This window comes from Trichomycterus rosablanca, chromosome 18 (genome assembly GCF_030014385.1).
Source record: "Trichomycterus rosablanca isolate fTriRos1 chromosome 18, fTriRos1.hap1, whole genome shotgun sequence".
Taxonomy (NCBI): domain Eukaryota; kingdom Metazoa; phylum Chordata; class Actinopteri; order Siluriformes; family Trichomycteridae; genus Trichomycterus; species Trichomycterus rosablanca.
In genome coordinates, this window is record NC_086005.1 from 22,911,272 (window position 1) to 22,937,359 (window position 26,088).

Consider the following 26,088-nt stretch of genomic DNA (forward strand, 5'->3'; position numbering starts at 1 on the left):
GGCAGCAATAAGGTCCAGGGTTCGATTCCTGGGTCCAGAGTGGTTCGGGTCCTTTCTGTGTGGAGTCTGCATGTTCTCTGTCTGTGTGGGTTTTCTGACATGCAGTCAGCTTAATTGAAGATACTAATACTAGAAGATACTTGGTGTGTGTGTGTGTTTGCCCTGTGATGTACTGGCAACCTGCCCAAGGTGTTTCGCCCAGTGAATCCGACCCATTGTGACCCTGAATCAACTGTCATTTATTTCTCTTATTAGGATTTATAACAGATAAGAGGTTATACACATGATCCATCAGTTCAGATTCACATTTTGTATCTCCAGTTCACCTGATTGCATGTCTTTGTGGAAACCGGGGCTCCCAGAAGAACCCACACAGCCCCACCTCACAACTTACAGGAGTTAAAGGATCTGCTGCTGACCTCTTGGTGCCAGATACCACAGCACACCTTCAGGGGTCTAGTGGAGTCCATGCCTTAACGGGTCAGGGCTGTTTTGGCAGCAAAAGGGGGACCAACACAATATTAGGAAAGGTGATGATAATTTAATGTCTAATCGGTGTATGACAAATAAGGACGTTTTCTTCTTCTAATACACACTTTTGACGTATTGACACAGACACATGAAGAACATCCAAACTCCACATAGAAAGGACCTGTACCGCTCCTCCTGGGAGTCGAACTCATGCTGTGAGGTGACAGTGCTACCCAGAATCTGTAAAGGCTGAAAGATCTAATATTGTCAATAGAAGTGTTTTTTATCCTAAATAAACTGCTGTCCACTACAGAAAAATATTATGCTGGTTTATTTTAGAAATTAATAACACACCAGTTTATGTGATTTTAATGAGTATCTGTCAAAACACTACCTTTGATCTGGCAGGAAAATGAGTCGGGAGATGGATCTACACACTCATACACACAGTCCACATCCACGAATACACACACACACACACACACACATGCACAGCAGGGTGCTTTTAGCTGCCTTATGTAAATGCAGGCCTCCAGCCAAGAGCTGTTAATCTCTAGCCTTTCATGGGTAATTACGAATGGATTCGGCAGCTTGATCCAAAAGCACAGTTCTCCAAAACCTCTGCTTTTCTACCTAACCACTGGATAAAGGGAATAATCCAGGTTTGCAAACAGTCGTACTCTTCAGCAGTACTAGCACCCAAGGCTGCAGCTATGGCAGAGCTTTAGTGGGTGCAAGAATTACAGTTCCTGAATATTTTCCATCTCCAGTTTGCTTTTACTGAGTAAAGTGCATCATGTCTGATATTCCACCGTCTGTTTCAACTGAATTAGGAATGCTTTCTTAACCCTGTGATGCACAACCTGGGTCAAAAGTGACCCAACTGAGTTTTTATTTTCTTTATCTTTGCAATAAATTAATTTCGTCATTCAAGCTTCCTTGAATTTTTCAATTAACTTGTTTTTGATCATCACAAATCCTTATTTCAATTTTATATTTTTTGCTTTTTTAATAAAAATCATTTTTGTATCACTACCCTTCTAATGCACAACATGGGTCAAAAATGACCCTTATGTATTTACTATGGAATTTGACAGGAACTACTGACATTTGTAAGTGTTTGTAGTCAAAAACATATTTACTGATCTTTTGAAAGACAACCAAAGATTAGGCTCTTGAATCTTGAATATGTCCAATACTATTTGCTTGCTAGCTGTTTACATATTCTACGTAGTATAGATAGCTTTTATTAGCTAAGACAGCAAATACATGAATAACTGACAAATAAATATTCTTGAATGGATGAATATGGGTCATTTTTGACCCATGTTGTGCATTAGAAGGGGTTTGCTTAGCTTGTGCATCAAAGGGTTAATTATTAGGCTTTTATACACAAATGTACCTAAATTTATGTTAATTTAAACTATCAACAAAATGCAAGGAACGCTCTTTATCATTATCTGCTCTTATATAAATAATGAATGATTATATTGATCCAGAAAGTTAATAATAAAATAAAGGATTTGCTGATGTGGACATACAATTGTAAGGTATACAAAAGGTACAATGATAGTCATGGTAGTCTTTGGAATTGAATGATTTTTACATGGGAGGCAAGGTGGTGCAGTGGGTAGCTCTGTCGTCTCACAGCAAGAAGGGCTTGGGTTTGACTAGGTTCCTTTCTGTGTGGAGTTTGTATGTTCTTTCTGTGTGCGTGTGGTTTTCCATTGGGTGCTCCGGTTTCCTCCCAAAAGTCCAAGGACATGCGGTCAGGTTAATTGGTGCTACTAGAAATTGCTCTAAGTGCGAGTGTGTGTGTGTGATGGACTGACGACCTGTCCAGGGTGTTTCCTGACCTTCGCACCCAAGGATAGAATGGTGGTAAAACAGACAATCAATGAATGATTTCTACATTTTATGGTCGAACTCCATAACCACCCCCATATAGATGGATGGATGGATGGATGCATGGACGGATGGATGGACAGCTAGACAAATAGATAGACAGATTCAATTTACACTTGCTGCTGGGGCAGCTCAGTGGGTAGCACTGTCGCCTCACGAGAAGGTCCTGGGTTCGATTTCCAGGTGGAGCAGTTCGGGTCCTTTCTGTGTGGAGTTTGCATGTTCTCCTCGTGTCTGTGTGGGTTTCCTCCCACAGTCCAAAGACGTGCAAGTGAGGTGAATTGGAGATACAAAATTGTCTATGACCGTGTTTGACATTAAACACTTGGACTGATGAATCTTGTGTAATGAGTAACTACCTGTCCTGTCATGAATGTAACCAAAAAGTGTGTAAAACATGACGTTAAAATCCTAAAAATAAATACACTTTGTACAAACAGTTAAACTGTAACATGGGGGGCAAGTTCTCCCCCTGTATGATACAACAACAGTGATGTCATTGGTCATTTTAAAGATCTGACATTACACAGTGATTTTAAGTAAATGCATTTTGAAAAATATACCACTGGATCAGAGCGTTTTAAAGCCAAAAAGTTTATCCATGCTTAATTTTTAACACCTGTATGAAAGGAAGTACTAGCATGGTCTTGTTCCAGCTCACCGTAATTCGTTCATCTCGATCATTAATGTTGGAGCCATCTTTCCTCCAGGAGATGGTGGGCTCTGGATGGCCACGAGGAGGCTGGCACTCCAACACTGCTGGTTCCCCCTCAGCCACCATCACATCAGCAGGGTTCTGTCTGAAATCGTCCCGCAGAACTGAAGAGAGAGTAAAAGAGAAAGGGGTTAATGAGCAATATGCTAATTCTGCATAACATGATAGCTAGAAATGTGTTTGCTATAGTGCTGCATTCTTTACACCCCCCAGACGGTATTTCACCTGGTCTATAGGTGATACAGAACAAAAGAAGGGATCAGACGGTTTGATGCCTGGACCGACGCTTTTCTGTTGCACTTGACTACACTCTCATCATGGAGGGAGCGCGTGAGCCGCAAGTGGACTCATCACACAAGACCAAACTAAGTGGCTTTGAGAGGTCAATCACATCAGTTGAACAGTGAGAAGATGAGATTGAATCAGAGAAGGCCTTGGGGGATTTGAGATGGTGTGGAGTATGGGTGGGGGCGCAACCATCCATGGACTTTTCTTTCTTCGTTTAGATTTAAGTCGGATTTAATTTTTTTTCTCTTTTGCCCATTATCCACCATTCTGGAGCTGTTTACTGACAAACCATTACACGCCTTATCTTTTGAAGCAACTCAATGCGTAAAATGATCCAGGCAAGTCAAGATAAAACATCAGTGTATGTTTACATCATTAAATGGAAAGGGGGGGATGATCTAAGTGACTTTACCCATGGCATGATGGGCTGATTCGAAACTGCAGATGTTCACGGATTTTAATGCACAACAGTCTAGCAAGAAGCAAAGAACCATCCAGTAAGCATCAATTCTAATGCTGGAAATGCCTTGTTGTTGAGTCTTTGGAAGCTGGGGTCAGAGCATAGGGTCAGTCATTGAATGGCGCTCCTGCAGCCGAGTGGCTTAAGGGCTTTGCTCAAGAGCCCAATAGTAGCTCCAAGACAGGACCGGGATTCCCAAACCTCTACCCTTTAGGCTACCACTGTCCCAGGGGTCAGAGAAGAATTACCAGACTGATTGATTTGACCCAAATCACACTTTTAATGTAGTAAATAGCAACTCATCATCGTGAATAATACACAACACATAAAAAATTAAGGATACGGTGGGCACAAGCTAATGGAAATTTAAATGGAAAACCACAATTTCATTGCGGTTTTGTTTGTTGATGCTCAGGCCCGGCTATTCTGTCATCACCCGATGGTATTCAACGTAGAGGCCACCGAGTCTACATGACAGTAACCCACAAAATTATCCAAAGCGGCTAATAATTGTGACCGGATACAGTCCAAGCAACTGATTGTGGCAACCTAGCAATAGTAGGGGTTGAACCAGCAACCTTCGAATAGTCTTACTACTCCAGTACCTTAAAAGCTGACCATACAATTATGTATGGACTATGTACTATGTATAGTAGCTGCATGACAGAAACAGGATTCAAACCCTCAACCTTTTGATTTTTCTGAAACCTCTACCCTGTAGGCTATGAATCACTCTTTTAATGTAGTAAATAGCAACTCATCATCGTGAATAATACACAACACATGAAACTTTGAGATAAATGAACTACATAAGAACAACACAGGCTATGGTGGGCACAGGCTCCCTGAAACCTGAAATTTGAAAACTGTGACATGCAGATAGTAGGTACAAAGTGAGCGTAAAAGCACAATCCCATGAACCCAACATGTCTTGTTTTTACAGATCAGGCTGCTACTGGTGGTCTAATAGTGCGGAAAGGCTTTCCACAAGAGTGGAGGCTGTTATAGCTGCAAAGAGAGGCAACTTCATAGTAATATTCATTGTTTTGGGATGGGATGGAATGGGATATGACAGTTGGTCATACACTGTAGGATAAAATATATGGTTAAACAATTGAAACCAGACCAGATTCCTGACAGCCCCGCCCAGACTTATTCTATTATAAATATTTCCATAACGATCAGTTTTGATTTCTTATCTCAGTTGTTTGAAGCAGCTGAGAGAAAACACAAAGCTTGTTAGGTATCGCTCGCCAGCCTCGTGTCTGCGCGTCAAACGCCGGAGCGTAGACGTGTTGATAGCTCGCACCAGCAATTACTCAGGCGCAGTCGGCTCAGACGCATCTCCAAAAGCTTTACTGCCCATTAGCTGAAACGAGTCGATACATCACTGCTCTGATTAGCGCGAGAATGCTAATGTCAGAGCTGAAACAAACAGCATGATTTCTCTTTTGTGTTGTGACAGCCAGATGCTGCGGCAAGCCGTACGAACAGGTTTTAAATGATTATTAATAATAATAATAAAAAAACCTCCCAATTAGATAGCAAGCCCGTCACTGAGACAGGCCCGTATGGCATAAAGCAGAAGCCAGTTAGGGCATGACTTGGGGGACAAAATATTCAAACACAGATTCTACACAATGCTGACGTGTACACGCATGTGCAGACTGTAATTTAGTTGAACTACATCAGACAGACGGAGGCCACGGTGCAACAGTGATGAAAACGTAATTTCATTTCACCCGCCTTCATTAAATCACTGAGCTGAAGAGGCGATAATCAGATTCCCGATATATGTAGTCCGATCTCGGGAGAGCGTCGTCATATCTAGTCGTATCTCCGGCTGCTTGTCCGCTCCGTAACCCCCCCACCCCACCCCTAAAATCTCTCCTCTGAGCCGTCACCGTCACCAGCGCCTGCTGCTCTCCTCGTGAATCTGATCCCATTACGCAGCATTAGATTACACTGAAGGAGCCTGCAGTACATCACACTACATTATGCATGCATTACACACCGGGGCATTCCTCAGCACCGACGCATGCGGCGTGTTCCTCAGTGTACAATGCTCCGGACTAAAAAAAACTCCTCTTTGAATACTTTTTTTCTCAGAATTCGGAGTATTCGCACCAGGACGGAGATCATCCATCACTAGCTTAGCCACATGACAGCAACGACTCAGATTTCATTGGGGTTTTGTGTGTTGATGCTCAGCCCGGCTTCTCTGTCGTCACCCGACGGTATTCAAACGTAGACACTGCCGAGTTGCCTGTAAATAAAAGCAGGGCTGGGATAGATTCATATACAGAGCACATTTCTATAGGTGTATCAGAGAAGTCTGGGCATTCTATATGTCAGTAGTTACACGAGGGATCTTCAAAAAGTTTCCACACTTTTATATTTTGGTTGGAAGCAGTGAGGGCGGGAGGAGGAGTAATTGGTTGTGTCTGAGAGACTGAGAGAGCTTATAGTCTGGATTCAGCGCCATCTGATTTCCACCTTTTTGGACGCTCAAAGAAGCTTTAAGGCTTAACCTGGAGCCGAGAGAGTTAAGCACTTTGCTCAAGAGCCCAACAGTAGCTGTGTGGCAGAACTGAAATTCAAACCCTCAACTATTCGACTTATTCCCAAACCTCCACCCAGTAGGCCACCACTGTCCCAGGGGTCAGAGAAGAATTACCAGACTGGTTCGACCAGAATCACCCTTTTAAATGTAGTAAACAGCAACTCATCATTGTGAAGACTGCACTGGGATAGAATAATATACAGAGATATACAGTAGGTATATCCGGCAAGTTCCGGCATTCTACATGCCAGTAGTTATATTAACCCAACAATTTAAGTAAGCACATAACAGGACCTAATCACAACCTTTAGTTTACTCATTGATACAGTTTTTGGCATTTAGAGGACACTTTTATTCAAAGCGGCTGATACATGTAAATGAACACAGTCCAAGCAGTGATGGGGTTTGAACCACCAACCTTCGACTAGTCTAGTACCATAAAAGCTGACCATACAATTGACTATGTGCTTATACGTATATAAACAAAAAAAGCATGTATGAAGGCACTCATGTCACAAGCAACATTCCAGTTCATCCCAAAGGTGTTTAATGGGGTTGAGGTCAGGGCCACTGCAGCAAGTCATTCTCTTTGGTCGACTACTGTAATCGTTTACTCGAAGCGTGGGATCCGTATGCCGCTAAACGGCAGAGACACAAACCGACCTTGGGCGGTTTTAAATTTTAAATTTTGCACATAATTAAACAAATCTTTAACATTTTAATTTTTAAAGTTAGCGAGTTCAAAGTCCATAACGGCGGTAATTCGGAAGGTGGAAGGAAATGACCAGAGGTAGGGCATGAACCCTTTTTACCGGGTGACCCAGCTGTAGCCTAGTGGTTAAGGTACTGGTCCAGTAATCAGAAGGTTGCCAGTTCAAGCCCCACCACAGGTTGCCCTTGAGCAAGGCCCTTAACCCTCACTTGCTTAGATTGTATACTGTCACAACTGTAAGTCGCTTTGGATAAAAGCGTCTGCTAAATGCCGTAAATGTAAATATCAATCCTGTTAGACCATCATTTTTATTTTTTTATTTTTTTTTATATCTGTATAGGCGTCCTGTATGATGTTAACGGCGTATACATTTCGGAGCTCCAGTCACTTCATTTTTACAGCTGGACAAACAATCAGATGCACCACCTCTCCCAGACCAGGCAGCGGAGTAAGACAAGAAGACCAGTTCTGAACATGGGCTTACCCCGTGCTCAGTGTGTGTGTGTGTGTGTGCCCCAGCCCGACTGTCAGAGATTTGTTCTGTGAGATTGGCATTAAATGAGAGGTGTCGTAGGGCGCCGGTGCAGCTCCCCCACCTAGGCAAGGCCCCCTTTGTTTTTCCTCTCGGTGGAGTTCTCCTCAGAGAAGGGATATTGAAGACAGATGCTGAAAATGTCAAATTAGACCGGTATTCCTGTCTACCGCTAATGCGCCTGACGTTAATGAGGAGCAGAGGCTCAACCACCCTGCAGCCCAGGAGTTACAGGGGGAAAGAGAAAAAATAAAGAAATAGAGAGAGACCGAGAGAGGAAAGAGGAGAGTTTTCCCCTGGAAAAATAACACGCCGGCATGAGAAAACACATGAGCTGACTTTTCTTCTGAGAAATCAGCTAAGCACGTACAAAGGGAGCACACATGTGAGCTGTCCTCCGCGGGGACGGATGACGGACAGCTGTGGTGAATCTGGTCAGGGGTGCTGGACCACAGGGGAGATTTCGTGTCATGGTGCTCTCCTGTTGCTCCCCTGTTGCTCCAGGCAGGCTCAGCGGATATCATGAGGGAAGCAAATGTGTGATTAGTGACTCTGTGTAGGTCTGTGTAATCTGGACGCCCATTTAAAAATATAATACAGTAGATGTTAGGACAGTTTTATGATTGTATGCTAATTGTACAGCGCTAGTGTCAAATCCACAGGAGATGTCAGAAAGTACCTGGGACAACATGGCTAAAACATGAAAACCTTGACACAAAGACAAGTGGGACAACATGGACGCAAGAACATCAATACCTGAGATCCCTTACTGCCCAGAATAAATCGATTTCCAAGGTGCTTTAGTGGTTTAGCAGTCTAATATAAATACAATAGAACACCCTTATTTGTCATATATACATATACACAAGGTGCAGACCAATGAAATGCTTTTACCACATATCCCAAGCTTGTTTAGAAGGTGGAGTACGGCACCCTTGGAGCAGATAGCCCAACGCTCTACCCAATAGGCTACCACTGTCCCAAATATGCTACCCCACCAGCGCCCAGACCCAAGATCTGGGTCCTGAACAGACCAGATATGGGAATCACCTTCTTGCTACTGCAACAGTGACTCCTAGTGTTTGGTCCAGTCACCTGACCAGTGGTGAAGGAATACATAGCGGTCATGGTGTAAATTTGCTGCTTTGCCGAATCTAGTTGGTGACAGCGGGTGCTAGCTTGCAGCCTTTCTTCGCAGCCAGCAGGGGTTCCCAGAATGCATATGGGAGTTCTGAATGTATCTAAATTTGGACAATCAAAAATATAAAAGATACAAATATTTGGTCGCTCGAGTGGCGCAGAGGTGCTGCTTGGATCCAGGAATCAAATCCACAGCTAGGCCGGTTGGGAGTATACATACAGACATGGGTTAGATCTGCAGGGGTTACCCACTGCAACCATGACCAGGATACTGCAGCTGTGAAACATGATAATAAAACAAAAGAATTAAAGATTGTTCCTGATGCGCCCAGTTCCCATTGCTGAAGATCTTGAGCTCTCGAGTTCAAATCCCAGGCAGCGCTGTAGACCCGGCCACTGTCCAACAGGCACGATTGTCTGTGACTGAGGGAGGGAATACTGGAAAGTTGTAAAGGGTTTCACTAGGACAGTGTAATCGCGTCCTCTGCTGTCTGGTCAAGCCGTCTGCGCCATGGCAGGGTCAGCCATCCCCATACAGCATGCATAGAGGAATTGGCTATGACTAGATTGGAAGAAAACAATTTTGGAAGATAAATGTCCTTCTTAAGGAATCTATTGTTATGTGAACCACAATGGTTTCATCTGTATTTGCGAGGAATGTTTTTGAGTGCAAAAAAAGAGTTCTTTGGGTTTTTTTTTGGTGCAAGTAGAGACAATAAGGAAGGATTAAGAAAAATAGATAAATACAGAGAGAGAAAGAGAGAGAGAGAGAGAGAGAGAGAGAGAACAAGAACGAGGCACTAGAGAGACTTTGTGTAGTTCTGAGCTCCATCCTGATCCTGATTAAGCAAGTAAATTGCACTAATTTGGCAGCCCGTGTGCCAAAACCCCCTGCCAAACATTACTATTCATAAATACAGCGGGGATCAGAGGCCAGGCAATAGCCGGAGAGTGGCCGCTACAGCCGAGCGACACGGAACACAGCCGAACAATGAGAAAATCCAGCCGTAATCGCTTCCACATGTTCTAGCCTCGGTGCATCTACGCAGTCCAGTGTAGAAACTGGTGGAGTTTTTGAGGGGTGGAGCATGTCGCGTTCTGATGAGCTGCTCGGGCATGAGCCGACAAATTGGGATGACCCTGTAATTGGGCACATTTCTGTCTCCGGTTTTCGTCTCGTTGTGTGTGAATGTACTACGCAGGGGGAACAAATGGGGGAGAAAAAGGAGCAGGACTGTCTCCTTGTCAGTAAGAAAAATTGGGACTTGTGGCTAATAGGAAACAGCTGTCTGGATTTTTCCTGAACCCCCATAACCTCCAGTCTCTCTCCTGAAATGGCATCAGACACGGTCCCCTATTCCAATTACCGCTCTGATAATCAGACAGTGAAACTGTAGAGATGAGTCTCTTATTCTACGGTTGGATGTTTTCTTATGAAAGCTGCTCTAATTGCTCCTCCAATGTTTAAACCAATGTATCTGTAGCACATGAGCAATTACCAAGTACCAGATTTGCTTTTTTCTTCACCTGTGCACCCAGGTTGGGTATTCTCAATTCAGGACTCCTTAGCTAAGTCACATGGGCCACAGGCTGGCATTCGCATCCTTCAAAACGTATAAAGTCGGCTGCTTCTTTACAACAGCCAGCGGTGGATTTATAAAGCAAGCATGAGCATTGTGTATTCTTCATTCTTCAAGACTCCTCATCCCTTGACACCAAGCAAAAAAAACAAAAACTAGCTAGTATAGCTTTATAATGGTCAGGGCATGGCGGGTATAGTTTCCAGGGAGAATAGGTTGTAAAACTACTCTATTAACACATTTATCCTAAAGCTAGACTGTAAATGGTCCATGAAAATCCATCCATCCATCTATCCATCCATCCATCCATCCATTCATCCATCCATCTAACCAACGGTCCATCTATCCATCCATCCATCTAACCAATGGTCCATCCATCCATCCATCCATCCATCTATCTAACCTACTGTCCATCCATTCAACCAACGATTTATTGCATGACTTTGACTATCCCGCCATCAGACATAGCCAATCACGCCCATGTAGACTCCCAGCCTGCCATCCGTACCAGAGATTTGAATCTAGATTCTTATAACAGACCATAATAGATCGCTATGCCACCCAAGCACCATTTATTTCATTTTTATCATGTAAAATCAAGTCAAAATCAACTCAAGTCAAGACTTTGCATTTCACGTAAAGTCTTCTTTAATTTTTTTCTTTAATACTGCGTAAAGATTAGTTTTCAGCCCAACACACTACAGATGTGGTAGAAGGAGAAAAGGTTGTAAAACACTGAACTACTCCTTCCTCAGGCTGGTGTTGGTGTTGCCACTGGCTGCCCCTACATCTCGGTAACATGTTTGGCCAATATATCACTCCATTAATGCTTGAGGGAGTATGAAAAATGTACGTAACCTCTCCCCCTCCAGGCCGTTTAAGCTCACAGTCAAGCTCTGCGCTCCCTCTGGTATTAGAAGATTGATTTATTGATCAAAAAGGTGAACGTAAGGGGGGCAGATATGATTTTCCCGAGCCTCTCGGTTACCAGTCCTCGCGTGTTGAAGCCGTACGGGCTTACTGAGTTTCGTCTGGAGCTTCCTGCCTTCTCTCGCCATCTGATCCCTCCCTGCGGCCAGCCATCCCACAGCACACTTCAAAGCGCAAGCATCCCGGCGACGATGCCTTGACCTCAAACCTCGCTCTGCACAGAATCAGGACTAATCCCCAAACTCCGAGAGAAAGAGCGTAGTCTCTCAGACTGGACTGTTGGCCAGATGCCCTTTGGTCAGTCTGGCTAATCCTCAAGGCTCACGCAACTGCAGAAACACGCACACATATCACCTCTGACCCTTCACAGTGGGGCGTCTGTTTCAATGAATGGAATACAGACTAGTGCAGGGTGCAAGTAGCAAACCATAATGATACAAGTCTTATTTGTATTAGCAAAAAATTTGGGACAGTGCTTATAAATACTGGGTTTAAAGATTTTAGATAAAAAGCCATCCATCTATCCATCCACCCATCCATCCATCCATCCAACTATCCATCCATCCATCCATCTATGCATCCATCCATCCATCCAACTATCCATCCATCTATGCATCCATCCATCCATCCAACTAACCATCCATCCATACACCCATCCATACACCTATCCATCCAACTATCCATCCATTCATCCATCCAACTATCCATCCATCCATCACACTATCCATCCAACCAACCATCCATCCATTCATCCAACCAAGCAAGCAAACAACCAACCAATTATCCATCAATCATTGACCAATCTCTGAGTGTCCAGACTCTTCAATGTACTGTATTGGTGTGCCACGCTGTGCTTGGCACCACATACATTTCAATGCCTCTCTAATGTCAGTGTCACTACTCTAATGACTTTCGTGAGCCGTAATGTTTATCATGCCATTGTTGCCCCCTAGATATTAACTGTACGATCCTAAAAGTCATTCCACACCTGTTAGACTACCACAGGCCCGTGCCTGGCATACGTCTCTCCGGAATGGCACGGAAGAATAACGGCTTTTTCTGAGAGCCAACTTATATTCGTTCTAAATAACACAGCACATTAGGACCGGCAGTGGGAATCATCATCCGGACCATAAATTCGTAATTCAGAGTACATTATCATTTCTATTACAGTCTCTGATCATAAATGCTGCTGCCTACAACAGCCCTGCTTCATCCCCGACTGGCACGAATTACTGAATTAATAAACCCTGTAGCCGTTAGAATTAAACAGAGAAGAAAAGAAAAGCTAATAGCTTCTTTTAGAGAAATTGCCTTGTTGTGGGGCTTTCGAGGAAAACGAGTCCTTCATTAGCGAGGCTCTTCAGGGATCACATCCGCAGCAGACGCCGCTTCTAATGCGTGGTGAACACGGTCGGCGGCTACACGCCGTGCCCGCAGTCCCCTGAGCAGATGGCAGCTCCAATCTAGACTGTGCCATACCAGTTGGCATTGGCACTGTGCCTCTGGTAACATTGCCAGTTAGTACTTAGAAGAGCTGCATATATAGGGAAAGGACTGGAGTGAAGCCTGGTACCTGCGGCACCCAGTTAAACGCTACTTGAAAGTGTGATTATACCACTTCAGTCTTAATATTTGCTATTACTTTTACTTTTACTATTACTTTTTGGTTCTACCACAGGGTTCAGGAACCAATTTGCCACCATGATTGCCATTAACATGCGATTATTTTCATTTAAAGCATTATTAGGGCCTAGATGTAGAGGTTTAAAGACATTTCTCGTCTTACTCTGTATTAATGCCAATAGTTTTGCAATGGAACGTCTAACAAGCTCATGGACAAACGTCTACATACTTTTGGCCATATAGTGTATATCTTGGAATTTCAATCATTTTAGCAACAGTTCATTAACTGTAAAAAAAAAAATTATTAATTAAATAAAAAAAATTATTAAAAATCAATTAATTAAAATTAAATAAATTAATTAAAATATTAATCAAAAATAATTAAAAATATATATTTTATGAGTTTTCTGACATTATGGAATTATAAATACACCAAATAGGTTCACTTGCAAATATAATTTAACTATAAATCTCTTATTTATTAATGTGTTTTTTACTGCAAGTCCAATGATGATGTTCTTTACACCACTTATAAATTAAGATTAAAAGACTGCATGTACCTGTTAGCAATGGGCGTGTCTGAAATTGTCAAATCCAGTAATTAAAACCTCAAATCAGAAAACAAATCAGAAAAAAATGCTAAATGGAAAGGATTGTCATATTTCTCAACGATTCAAACAATTAATGTATTTTTTTTTATCAAGACAATGCAAAACCCTATGCTGCACCCATTACAAAGACATATCTGAGGAAGAGGGTACGGCTAATGGACTGGCCTGCCTGCAGTCATGACCTGTCCCCAATAGTGAATCTGTGGACAACCTCATACTGTTGCACACCTTAAATTGTGTTTGCTGGAAGAATGGGACACCTAAAACCCTTAATCGACACGTTTATAAGTGTGTACAATGTGGCAAAAGCCTTACTGTCCCAACTTTTTTTCGGAACGTGTTGCAAGCCTGAAATGCAGGAATGGATGTATAATAAAATCACCTTGACCAGACAAAACATGAAATCTCAGATACATAAAGCCTGCAATGAAATAAAAGTCTAAGTAAATGTAAGAAACGCTACACAGTAGCTTCTCCGTCTTGTCTTGCTTTCTCTTTCTCTTCATTCCTACAGTTCGACGTTTTTATAGTCCTGCCCGTCTCTATTCTCGAGAACCCTACATTTTTCACAGAGGGAGCATTGTTGAGCTCGTGTTTATTTTATGCAGCGAGGTTCTACTCGCCGGTTAAAAGGGCAGTGGGGCCGGTTCTTACCCCCTCACTCATTCACTCGCTTGATGCACTTCCCTGACAGCACTTGGCACCTCCCTGTTTAAATAAACACACCGCCTTCCATTGAGTCGAGCGGAGGAGGAGGTCGGACTTGAAGAGAACCAGCACTCTGGATGATGATGGAAAAGTCTGATTGGACGACTTCTGTTGCTGAAGGGCTACGTCTCAAATCGCAAACAGCACAAGCTTATAGCTAACAGGATTTCTTCAATTCTGGGCAGGGCTGCAGCAGGTCCGGTTCTACCAGGGGACGCTGAGCGCAGGGCAGGAACACGGCTTTGGCCATCCCCATCCTTAGACATGGCAAATCAGGCAAATGTAGATGCCCGGCCAACTGAAAGCAACTCTGAGAGTCGAACCCACATCTCTGCGCTGGTGGGTTAGCTTAACAGACCTCTGCACCACCTGAGCGCCTTACCCCAACTATCTAAAGCTAAAATGTAGCATACATCCTGGGCATTCACTTGTCTGACACTTTTGGGGAGAACTTTTGACCGGGAGCTAATTGGTCCTGCTCTCAGGGTGAAAGGGATGCCAGTTATGTTTGTGCCAGCCAATTCTCTTGCAGGTGAAAAGAAGGGTCTGGCTGCCCTCCTCTCCTCCTAGAGGAGATTTAACTGGGTAATTGGATATGACTCGATTGGGAGAAAAAGCTGGAGAACAGGTGGGAGGTGTCTGAATAGGTAAAATCCAGCATCCATACATCTAATTTTCTTCACCAGACGCTGCACCACTCAAGCCAGTCAGATCTGATTTGAACACAGAGGCGCTGGATTTAGGCAAACTCTACCCAGAGGTCAAATTAATAGCCTCTTCTCTGCCACCCCATTAGTCCTAGAAGTCTGGAATGGTTATACAGTCCATAGCTCAGAGCCTGTACTGAATTCTATAAACACACAGAACCCATGCTGCAGGCTAGCAGACTAAAGCAATTAAGAGTTTCCTTTTTTGGTGCAAACCAGATGCCCCAAAAAACTCCACCAGGTTCAACACAGAATGATAAATAACAAGGTGAGGACATTATGCCTATACAGACTTGGCAGTAAAAAAAACCCACAATTTTTACTGTGCACTGGCTGACACTGCTCAAATAAAATAAAATGTACAGAGTAGCTACAGAATGCATTAGCATGCAGGCTGTGCGGTAAGGCTGTTAGCCCCAGCATTAATATACATGGGCCGGTTTGTTATGAAGTTCATTTCTTTCGCACGGGTTATTTATTTGGCATGGATAGAAACGGCCTGGGTCAGCAAACGGCTGCTGAAATACAGAACGGGTGCGCGGACTCCCCTAGGCGACTGCCGGCGGCTGGATCTGGTGGAGCGCGATGGCTAGGATGAGGTTTTTGTTGCTCGGCAGATGTGAAGCGTAACTGCACCGATGAATGAAGCGCCTGCCTACGCAGCAGCGGCGCCCTGTTCTGAATCCCGCCTCCACCACAAAGACCTTTTTTTTCCAGAGAAAGATGTGCCAGTCTGCCCGCCCGATTCCCTAGTCGACCGCCGCTCCGGGGCTTTTCACGCCGCTTGTGTTTGTTAGTTTCTCTCAGACTGACCTCGTGGACCGAGCCCGAACAGGAAACCGCCATCTTTGGAACTCTCTACTCATATTTATATAGAAAAAAAAGGGAAAACATGCCTATAAACCATATCCAATTTCTGTTCCTCTTGCAGGCCCTCCTCCACCTCTGTGGCCTCCTCCCCCTCTATAAATCTGACTACTTCAATATAGAGCTCAGATCTCCAGGGGTGGCTGCTTCAGGAAATGCAGCTGCTCCCCACTCTAATATGCACATCATGTACACATACAGCACAAACACATACACACACACACACACACACACACACACACACACACATATATACACTGTAAAGATGTACTTATACTAAGAAAGCCAATTTCTTTACACAGATAACGGCTAGCCATTGTTCAGCTAGCATACAGCGTCACATTCAAATATCAAACACATCACATTTTATAGCGTGTTAATGCATTGTTAATAAGAACTGTAACATAGTAAGAGTAGCACTAATGGGGGATCGAACCCGCCCCACCTGGGGATCGAACCCAGGACCTTCTCGCTGTATGGCGACAGTGCTACCCACCAAGCCACCGTGCCCCCCAAGCTTGGTATATTCTTCCTGCTCTTCTTGACATTAGTGTCGTTATAATAAGATGATAGACAGATTCCTATGGTCATACTTGGACATGATGCAAAATATCCACATTATTTTTGTTGTAAAAAAAAAAAAGATATATATATATATAAAGTATAGATTATACATATTTATATACAGTATGAAGTTTAACATGCAGTCTGATTCCATAGTGACACAAACCAGCCCCCAGTTTCTGACACTAATGTCTAAAAGTGCAGCTGTTTTTATTTAAATGAAATAATTAGCATTAAGAACTTTTGAAGGAACGTTATCAGATACTTCTAGAAGCAAAATGGCCAGTATATACGTATGTGATTGTGATCTTATTTATCCATTTTCTCCCAATTTAGCTTAGTCAATTTGTCTTCCGCTGCTGGTGGATCCCTGATTGCAGTCGAGGGTGGGTATATCGCTGCTCACGTCTCCTCCGACCCACGTGCAGTCCTTAGCGGAACCCTTTTTCACCCATGCATTCTGCACAGGCGCCTCTCTATCTGCTAATCAGGGTCCCACATAGTCCGGTCATCACGCCCTAGCAGAGACGTGTCTGCTGCAGGTACTGCCAATTTTGCCCGCTAGATGGCGCTCAGCCGACCGGTGGCAACGTCAAGTTTCGAACTGAGGAGTTCAGAATCTTGGTGCTGGAATATCCCGCTGCGCCACCTGGGCGCCGATTGTGATTTTTCTGATACAAAAATTGTCAATACTGATACAAATACAATTTTGTAATCTTACAAAATATAAATATCATAATATATTTGTGTGTATATATCTACATGCACTATAGATATAACTATTATACTAGTAATATTTATATATTATATATTACATGAATTATATTTAAGTTAATAGCTTTTAAATACTATATATACTATAAATATAAATACTACAAACAATGCACTTTTATGTTTTTACTACAAATAAAATAAGCTGAAAGAGTTTACATTTGCTGAAGGGGGTTACTAGAGGGCTAAGGTTTTGTGTCCAAGTCTTGGTTCACTACTGTTATTATTATTATTATTATTATTATTATTATTATTATTATTATTATTATTATTATTATTATTATTATTATTATTATTATTATTATTATTATTATTATTATTATTATTATTATTAGGATTCAATTCCATATTTTTTACCAAAACTTGCACTGTTTTCAAATGTACTATGTTAAACAACTGTGATTCAAGATCAGCTGATCAACATGGTTAAAATAAAGCTGCAGTTAGACCAGCGATCTCAACCTTTAATTTTACTTCTTAAACACCTTGCGAGCTGTTTCAAAAATGGTGAGGCCGCAAAAATAGCTTGCGAGCCGTAGTTTGGACGTCCCTGATCTACACCAAGCTCGGACTAGGTTAGTTTGCTTTGTGGTTTTAACATAGATAAATATTTGTGCATTATAGAAACCGTCCCGGTGCTGGTACGATCCAAAAGTGCCAACCTGTGGAGGCATTGGAGGAGAGTACACACCTTTAACAGTGTGTAGAGATGATGCACTTGTAAACATCACACCCTGCTGTGGTTCAGCTGTGTATGAATGTGCTGCAGCGTAATGGCACCTGTACACGTGTACAGTGCGCACCGAAGCTGGCGTGGATGGAGCCCGGCTCACGATAGAGCGCTCGCTTTAATCCCAGTGAAATCCTGAGAGGATCAAGCTGCAGCAGGTTCCTCTGCCTGCCGTCACACCTCCTTACCGCTCAGTAGGGGAGGTGACGGGAGGACTGAAGCATGAATGGCAGGACTGCTGAATCCGCAGGACCTTAAAAAGGGATTCGGGGTTTGATTTTCTTTATATTTTTGTCATATTACTTCAGATAAAGATGTAGTTTGGATGTGAGCCAGGTTTCTCAGTACAGGCTAGTTCATTTGCTAAGGATTAGAGGATTTTGTTAGAATGTTATACTCACTAGTCTAAATAACCAGAACTACATATAATATCAGAATTGTAACTGGGATGGACTGGCATCTTGTCCAGGGTGTGTTCCCGCATTATGCCTTGGGTTTCTGGGTTTGGCTACAACAGTTGTTCCCAAACATTTTTCTATAGTCCCCTCCTTTTGTAGATAACAATATTTTAAGCCCCCCCTTACTATTTTATTTATGCATTTCCTCCCTTTTTTCCCCCAATTTAGCCTAGCCAATTAGTCTTGTGGTGCTGAGGAAGGTGTGTTTGCCTGACACATGCCTACAGTGTATCACAAAAGTAAGTACACCCCTCACATTTCTGCAAATATTTCATTATATCTTTTCATGGGACAACACTATAGACATGAAACTTGGATATAACTTAGAGTAGTCAGTGTACAGCTTGTATAGCAGTGTAGATTTACTGTCTTCTGAAAATAACTCAACACACAGCCATTAATGTCTAAATAGCTGGCAACATAAGTGAGTACACCCCACTGTGAACATGTCCAAATTGTGCCCAAATGTGTCGTTGTTCCTCCCTGGTGTCATGTGTCAAGGTCCCAGGTGTAAATGGGGAGCAGGGCTGTTAAATTTGGTGTTTTGGGTACAATTCTCTCATACTGGCCACTGGATATTCAACATGGCACCTCATGGCAAAGAACTCTCTGAGGATGTGAGAAATAGAATTGTTGCTCTCCACAAAGATGGCCTGGGCTATAAGAAGATTGCTAACACCCTGAAACTGAGCTACAGCATGGTGGCCAAGGTCATACAGCGGTTTTCCAGGACAGGTTCCACTCGGAACAGGCTTCGCCAGGGTCGACCAAAGAAGTTGAGTGCACGTGTTCGGCGTCATATCCAGAGGTTGGCTTTAAAAAATAGACACATGAGTGCTGCCAGCATTGCTGCAGAGGTTGAAGACGTGGGAGGTCAGCCTGTCAGTGCTCAGACCATACGCCGCACACTGCATCAACTCGGTCTGCATGGTCGTCATCCCAGAAGGAAGCTGACGCACAAGAAAGCCAGCAAACAGTTTGCTGAAGACAAGCAGTCCAAGAACATGGATTACTGGAATGCCCTGTGGTCTGACGAGACCAAGATAAACTTGTTTGGCTCAGATGGTGTCCAGCATGTGTGGCGGCGCCCTGGTGAGAAGTACCAAGACAATTGTATCTTGACTACAGTCAAGCATGGTGGTGATAGCATCATGGTCTTGGGCTGCATGAGTGTTGCTGGCACTGGGGAGCTGCAGTTCATTGAGGGAAACATGAATTCCAACATGTACTGTGACATTCTGAAACAGAGCATGATCCCCTCCCTTCAAAAACTTGGCCTCATGGCAGTTTTCCAACAGGATAACGACCCCAAACACAACCTCCAAGATGACAACTGCCTTGCTGAGGAAGCTAAAGGTAAAGGTGATGGACTAAACCCAATTGAGCACATGTGGCGCATCCTCAAGTGGAAGGTGGAGGAGTTCAAGGTGTCTAACATCCACCAGCTCCGTGATGTCATCATGGAGGAGTGGAAGAGGATTCCAGTAGCAACCTGTGCAGCTCTGGTGAATTCCATGCCCAGGAGGGTTAAGGCAGTGCTGGATAATAATGGTGGTCACACAAAATATTGACACTTTGGGCACAATTTGGACATGTTCACTGTGGGGTGTACTCACTTATGTTGCCAGCCATTTAGACATTAATGGCTGTGTGTTGAGTTATTTTCAGAAGACAGTAAATCTACACTGCTATACAAGTTGTACACTGACTACTCTAAGTTATATCCAAGTTTTATTTCTATAGTGTTGTCCCATGAAAAGATATAATGAAATATTTGCAGAAATGTGAGGGGTGTACTCACTTTTGTGATACACTGTATGTCTGCTTCCTCCAACACGTGCACAGTCCACCGACCCCTTCTTATTCACCCATACTTCTGTGGATTCACATGCGAGGCCAGTCTCACCCTTGGGCTACTAACCAGGGTCCTCATACAGCATCAAGACCCCACCCCTTTTTTTTCCCCAGTCTTTTTCCCAGCCAGCAGAATAGTGGCCAATCATGCCTGCTGCAGGTACTGCCAATCGTGCCTGCCCAGCCGACCAAACAGTTCAGAATCCCAGTGCTGGTGCGCTAGTGGAATATCCCGGTGTGCCACCTTGACACCCCAGTCCAATAGAATTTAATCCATATAAAACTGCAACTTTGAGCCACTGAGTCTATATGTGCCGCCATCTTGACCAAAAGCCATATTACATGTGACATGCATTGTGTATCCCAAACTTAGAGTTGGAGAAGACTTCTCTGTAGTATGTTACCCCCCCCCCCCCCCTTCCCAGCTATAGATTCTTCTCCATCATCCTCAGTTACTCCAGTTGTATACATTAATAATTCTCACTGTGTGCTCAGGTGGTACAGAGGTCTATCATGCTAGCCCACCACCACTATCGCATGGCCAGGCATCCGCACAGACATGATTGGCCATGCCTGGCGCCTTGACCAGGGTTTTCCTGTCTTGTGGTCAGTGAAACTAAACTTGTGAGTGATGTTGGTCTGGATCTCCTGTTTTTTTACAGTTTTATTGGGTTAAACCAATTATTTAGCACACACATTTTAATGTTGTATATTTTAACATATACAAATGGGTGGAAAGTAAATAAAACGGGCTTTTAAGCAATAGCAACCCACTTTATGTATATAAAATGTGCAATCTTATAAGTCCTGAATAAATATTTTATAGCACAGCAACTTAAAAAAGCAACAAAGAATTTCACAACCGCTTCTGAAATCTGACTACTTACTGGCTCACATGTACCTGATATTTTCTTATGATCGGATTTCTTGAGCGCACATTAAAACATTATCGGATCATTCCCACACGCACACAGATTGTTGTCTGCAAACCAAACATATAAAATATCACATGACATACGGTAGGACACGCATCGTAAAGATTCTACCAGTGTACAGGGAGTAAAAACAGGGTCGACACTGAAGCTACAAGCCTAGTTTTTCTCTTCGTGTTTTATGAGCTCCTAGCCTAGCGCTACTGTTTACTGTAAAAACATTCGTACCCATGATTCATAATGATTTCCTCCGGGACGAGGAGCGGGCCGGTGTTGAGGGCTTAAAATACCTCACCAATCCATCACCTCAACAGGGTTTCCCCATGCTACTTCATGCTAGATATGCTGCATTAATATAGAAAGTGACTGATTCGTTAGCTGTCCGTTATCAGTAACGAAAGGAACAAGATTAAGGGTGTGTCCGAAAACCTAGTGAGCTCTCTATATAGATGCATTTTATGTCATCCTACACGCTCCTGAGAAGAAGCCTGTCTGAATTCTTAGATAGCTTAAAATGCTGCCTACTGAGGTGCCTTAATTCAAAGTGATAACCTGACTGAATACTGCAAGGATAAAAACAGCCTAAAGGGACTAATGTAAGCAAACTACAAGGATAAAAACAACTTAAATAAGACTAATGGAACCAAACTACAAGCACAAAAGCAGCCTAAAAGGAACCAATGGAATCAAACAACAAGGATAAAAGCAGAATGAAAAGGGACCAATAGAACCAAACTACAAGTATAAAAAAAGCCTAAAAGGGACCAATGGAACCAAACTACAAGAATAAAAAAAGCCTAAATGGGACCAGTGGAACCAAACTACAAGGATAAAAACAGCCTAAATGGGACCAATGGAACCAAACTACAAGGATAAAAACTGCCTAAAAGGGATCAGTGGAACCAAACTACAAGGATAAAAACTGCCTAAAAGGGATCAGTGGAACCAAACTACAAGGATAAAAACAGCCCAAAGGGACCAATGGAACCAAACTACAAGGATAAAAACAGCCTAAATGGGACCAATGGAACCAAACTACAAGGATAAAAACTGCCTAAAAGGGATCAGTGGAACCAAACTACAAGGATAAAAACAGCCTAAATGGGACCAATGGAACCAAACTACAAGGATAAAAACTGCCTAAAAGGGATCAGTGGAACCAAACTACAAGTATTAACAGCCTAAAAGGGATCAGTGGAACCAAACCACAAGTATTAACAGCCTAAAAGGGATCAGTGGAACCAAACCACAAGTATTAACAGCCTAAAAGGGACCAGCGGAACCAAACTACAAAGATAAAAACAGCCTGAAATACAGGAGGTTTTTGGTAATGTTGCGCAATAACCAGTACCCAAACAACCACAGGATGTACGTGTTATGCTTTCCCTCTTAATCATTCTTATTTTTTAATGCGCCAGTGATCGCCAAATCTAAATTTGATTTAAATAAATGATTAATGACTAATACTAACTAATCTGTCCAGTTGCCCAACACCTCTATGATCCCAAATCTAGACTTGGAGCTGTAATGCACCCATTACACACAGAATGTAAATATTTATAACGCTCATGCAAATCCCAAAGCATGTTGCAACGCACTAAGAGCATTCTTTCTTTTATTTCTGCTTATATGCAAATCCATTTGTTGAAAAAGCTCTATACTAAACTTCATGTGCCGTTGACAAGCACTCGAGTGTAAAGACAGTGTCCTGTAAACAGACTGGATGCTTTAGTTAGATCCAAATTAGAAACACATGCTCTCCATTATAGATGAAGGGTACAATTCCAAGTGATAAACAGCGTACACACGTGTGTGAGAGCGGACGTTTATTTATGGGCGAGCGAATGTGCTAATTTTTCCATTCGTGTCGCACTCAGTTCATCCATCTTTTAAATCTTCAGTCTACATTCTAAACTAGGTGAGCTATGCTAATACAGAGTGTCTGATGATTGGGTATAAAACCTCACCAAGTTCATCCCAGAATTCTATTCAGGAATGTTTTTTTGCCTCATCTCTGGCGTTTCTGGGTCGGCCCAAAACTTAGCGCATGTCTGTTAAGTATAAGGTTTTTATACAGTACTACAGTGCTGCTACCTTAACCACATACTACACTGTGGGTTTAATGTGAAGTATTAAATAGTAGATTTGTAGTGGGTAGATCTTTGTGCCCAAAAACAACAATCTCACCCATTTTATCCATCTTTTTTAAATCTCTAGTCTACATTCTAAACTACGTGAGATATGCTAATACAGGGTGTCATGATTGGGTATAAAACCACACCAAGAATCAACCTCATCCCAGAATTCATTAAGGATTGTATTTCTGCCTCATCCTTGGCGTTTCTGGGTAGCACATGTCTGTTAAGTTTAAAGAGGCTACTACAGTGCTGCTACCTAAACCACATACTACACTGTGGGTTTAATGTGAATTATTAAATAGTAGATTTGTAGTGGGTAGATCTTGGTGCCCAAAAAGAACAATCTCACCCAAACAGTAGTGCTTTTGTTTAATTCCCAAGCTCTATGTTCTGCTATTCTGAGGCTGTATAAAATCGTAAGTGCTCATTTTTCCATTCATGCCACATCCATTTTTATCCATCTATCTTAAATCTTCAGTCAACATTCTAAACTAGGTGAGCTATGCTAATACAACGTGTTATTATTGGGTATAAAACAGGCTCCACATATTTAGGCTCAGTCTTTTGTCTAAACTTCATTAGTTAATTAACATATTTCACCACCTACAGAACATAATATTGTGAAAAGATTGTGTAAATGTACCACATGGGTTTGGGAATACTTCGGAAAACTGTTGTCAGTTAACACAGTCAACCGCTGCATCTAGAAATGCAAGCCATACATTCTATACAGACTACTGAGTTCTCTGGGCCCGGGCTGATCCCAGAAGGACCGAAAGACAGATGAGTCCATGATTAAGCTTGTTTTTGAGAATAATAGATATGTGAATTCTTTGTGCAATTGAAAGTGTTATTAGCAAAAGGTTAAAAGGTTTATTTATGTAAGAGAAAAAGTGCAAATTTTTTCCTTTTCCATCTTTTTAAAATCTTCAGTCTACATTCTAAACTAGGTGAGCTATGCTAATACAAAGTGATTGGGTATAAAACAGAATCCACCAAAGGCTCCATCTTTGTAAGCACTTTCCTTTCTTTAGTTTAAAAAAAAAACATTTCTCAATGCACGATCGCAAACGATTAGCATATTTCACCATCTACCAGACATGATATTGTGGAAAGATTCAGATCTGGAGAATTCTCAATTTGTGTAGGGCGAGGACGTAAACTAGAGCTTAATGAGTTTGACCCTTGAGACCTCAGAATGCTACTTCGGAAAACCATTGTCACTTAACACAGTCAACCACTGCATCTAGAAATGCAACCTGAATCTCTATTATGCAAAGCCATACAGTCTATACTGATTGGAGAGTTCTCTGGGCCCAGGCTGATCCCAGAAGGGCCGAACGACAGATGAGTCCATGATTAAGCTTGTTTTTGAGAGAAATGGATGTTGAGTTCTCTGTGCAATCAAGGGTGTTATTAGCAAAAGGTTAAAAAGGCAACAAATGTGTAAAGGTACCCTTGATGCGAAGGCGTAAACTGGGATTTTACAGACATAGAGATTGCCAGGCCTCATTCTGCATGGTGAAAACAGAGATGCTTCCTCCATGTCAGCCTTTTTTTTTTTTTACAACCCAAGGATTCTTTGTTACATTCTCTTGTTATCGCTGTCTGTAGCGGGAGGCAGGGCAGCAGCGAGGGACGCACTACCACCATGGCTGGAGGCATTCTGTTGTTGTTTAGAAATATGACAACAAGAAAGAGCAAAAGATCTCATGAACAGAGCTATTGTGCTCGACAGTAGGGCAATCAAGCTAGGAATGCGAAGACGTGGAAATAAAAAAAGGACGAAAGAGAGAGAAAAACAGAGACAGAATCAAAGCCAAACATGGTGGTGGGAGCTGAGGAAGCCGTGCTGGAGGCTGGCAGGCTCTCGTGTTATGATTAGTCTGGTGTAAACAGCCGAGCCTGGAGCGAAACCGGAGCCCTGAAGGGAGCGTGGATTGTCCTGTCTCAGTCCCACAGCGCACGTCCAGTACAGCAACAGCTGAAGACTGACATCTCTGGTTTTATCTTGGTGTGGGTGGGTATTAAGCTCTTTCTGGGGACTGAATATATTCAGGAAACTCATAACGTCCATCCCAACCTCAAGTTCATCCCAGAATTCTATTTAGGCATGTATTTTTTGCCTCGTCCCTGATTCGCTTTTACCATGACATATCAAACAGTACGTCTCATTGGAGGCGCTTTGAAAAGGTCAGCGGCAAACTTGTTCAAAGTTTAAACAGGTGAACTTTGTGCATCGCGGCAAGCACAAACATCGTAAGCCCAATGCGGCAAAAGTGCGCAGTGCACAAAGTGCACCACACTCCATAGGACACGACAGCACAGCTGGTGCAAAAGCTGTTTTGTCGCTTCTCATGTGAATGCACCCTTAAGCTCTTTCTAGGGACTAAATACATTCAGGAAACACACAGGATACCACAAAGTCCACCCCAACCTCACCAAGTTCATCCCAGAATCCTATCCAGGCATGCATTTCTGCTTCGCCCTGGCGTTTCTCGGTCGGCCCAAAACTTAGTGCATGTCTGTTAAGTATAAAGAGGCTAAGTGCTGCTACCTAAACCACATACTACACAGTGGGTTTAATGTGAAGTATTAAATATTACATGCATAGTGGATAGATCTTGGTTCCTAAAAAGCACAATTCTAAAGCAGACACCTAATCTCACCCCAACAGGAGTGCTTTTGTTCAATTCCCAAGCTGTGTTCTGCCATTCTAAGGCTGTATGAAATCGAATCTGCCTGTTCTGTGTTCTTTTTTACGACTCCTTTTCTTAGTCTCATTTGGAGCCACAGAGCACCTGCAGGGTTGAGCCTTTCTCTTCA

At 42.7% G+C, this 26,088-nt stretch overlaps 1 protein-coding gene across 1 annotated transcript in view; it reads right to left on the reverse strand.

Annotated features, from left to right (window-relative positions):
- Positions 1–26,088, reverse strand: part of LOC134332935 (roundabout homolog 1-like) — a 214,454-nt gene that overhangs the window by 58,873 nt on the left and 129,493 nt on the right. The window contains exon 4 of the mRNA XM_063014770.1: positions 3,038–3,195. Within this exon, the coding sequence (XP_062870840.1) occupies positions 3,038–3,195 (158 nt within the window). The remainder of the gene's footprint in view (positions 1–3,037; positions 3,196–26,088) is intronic.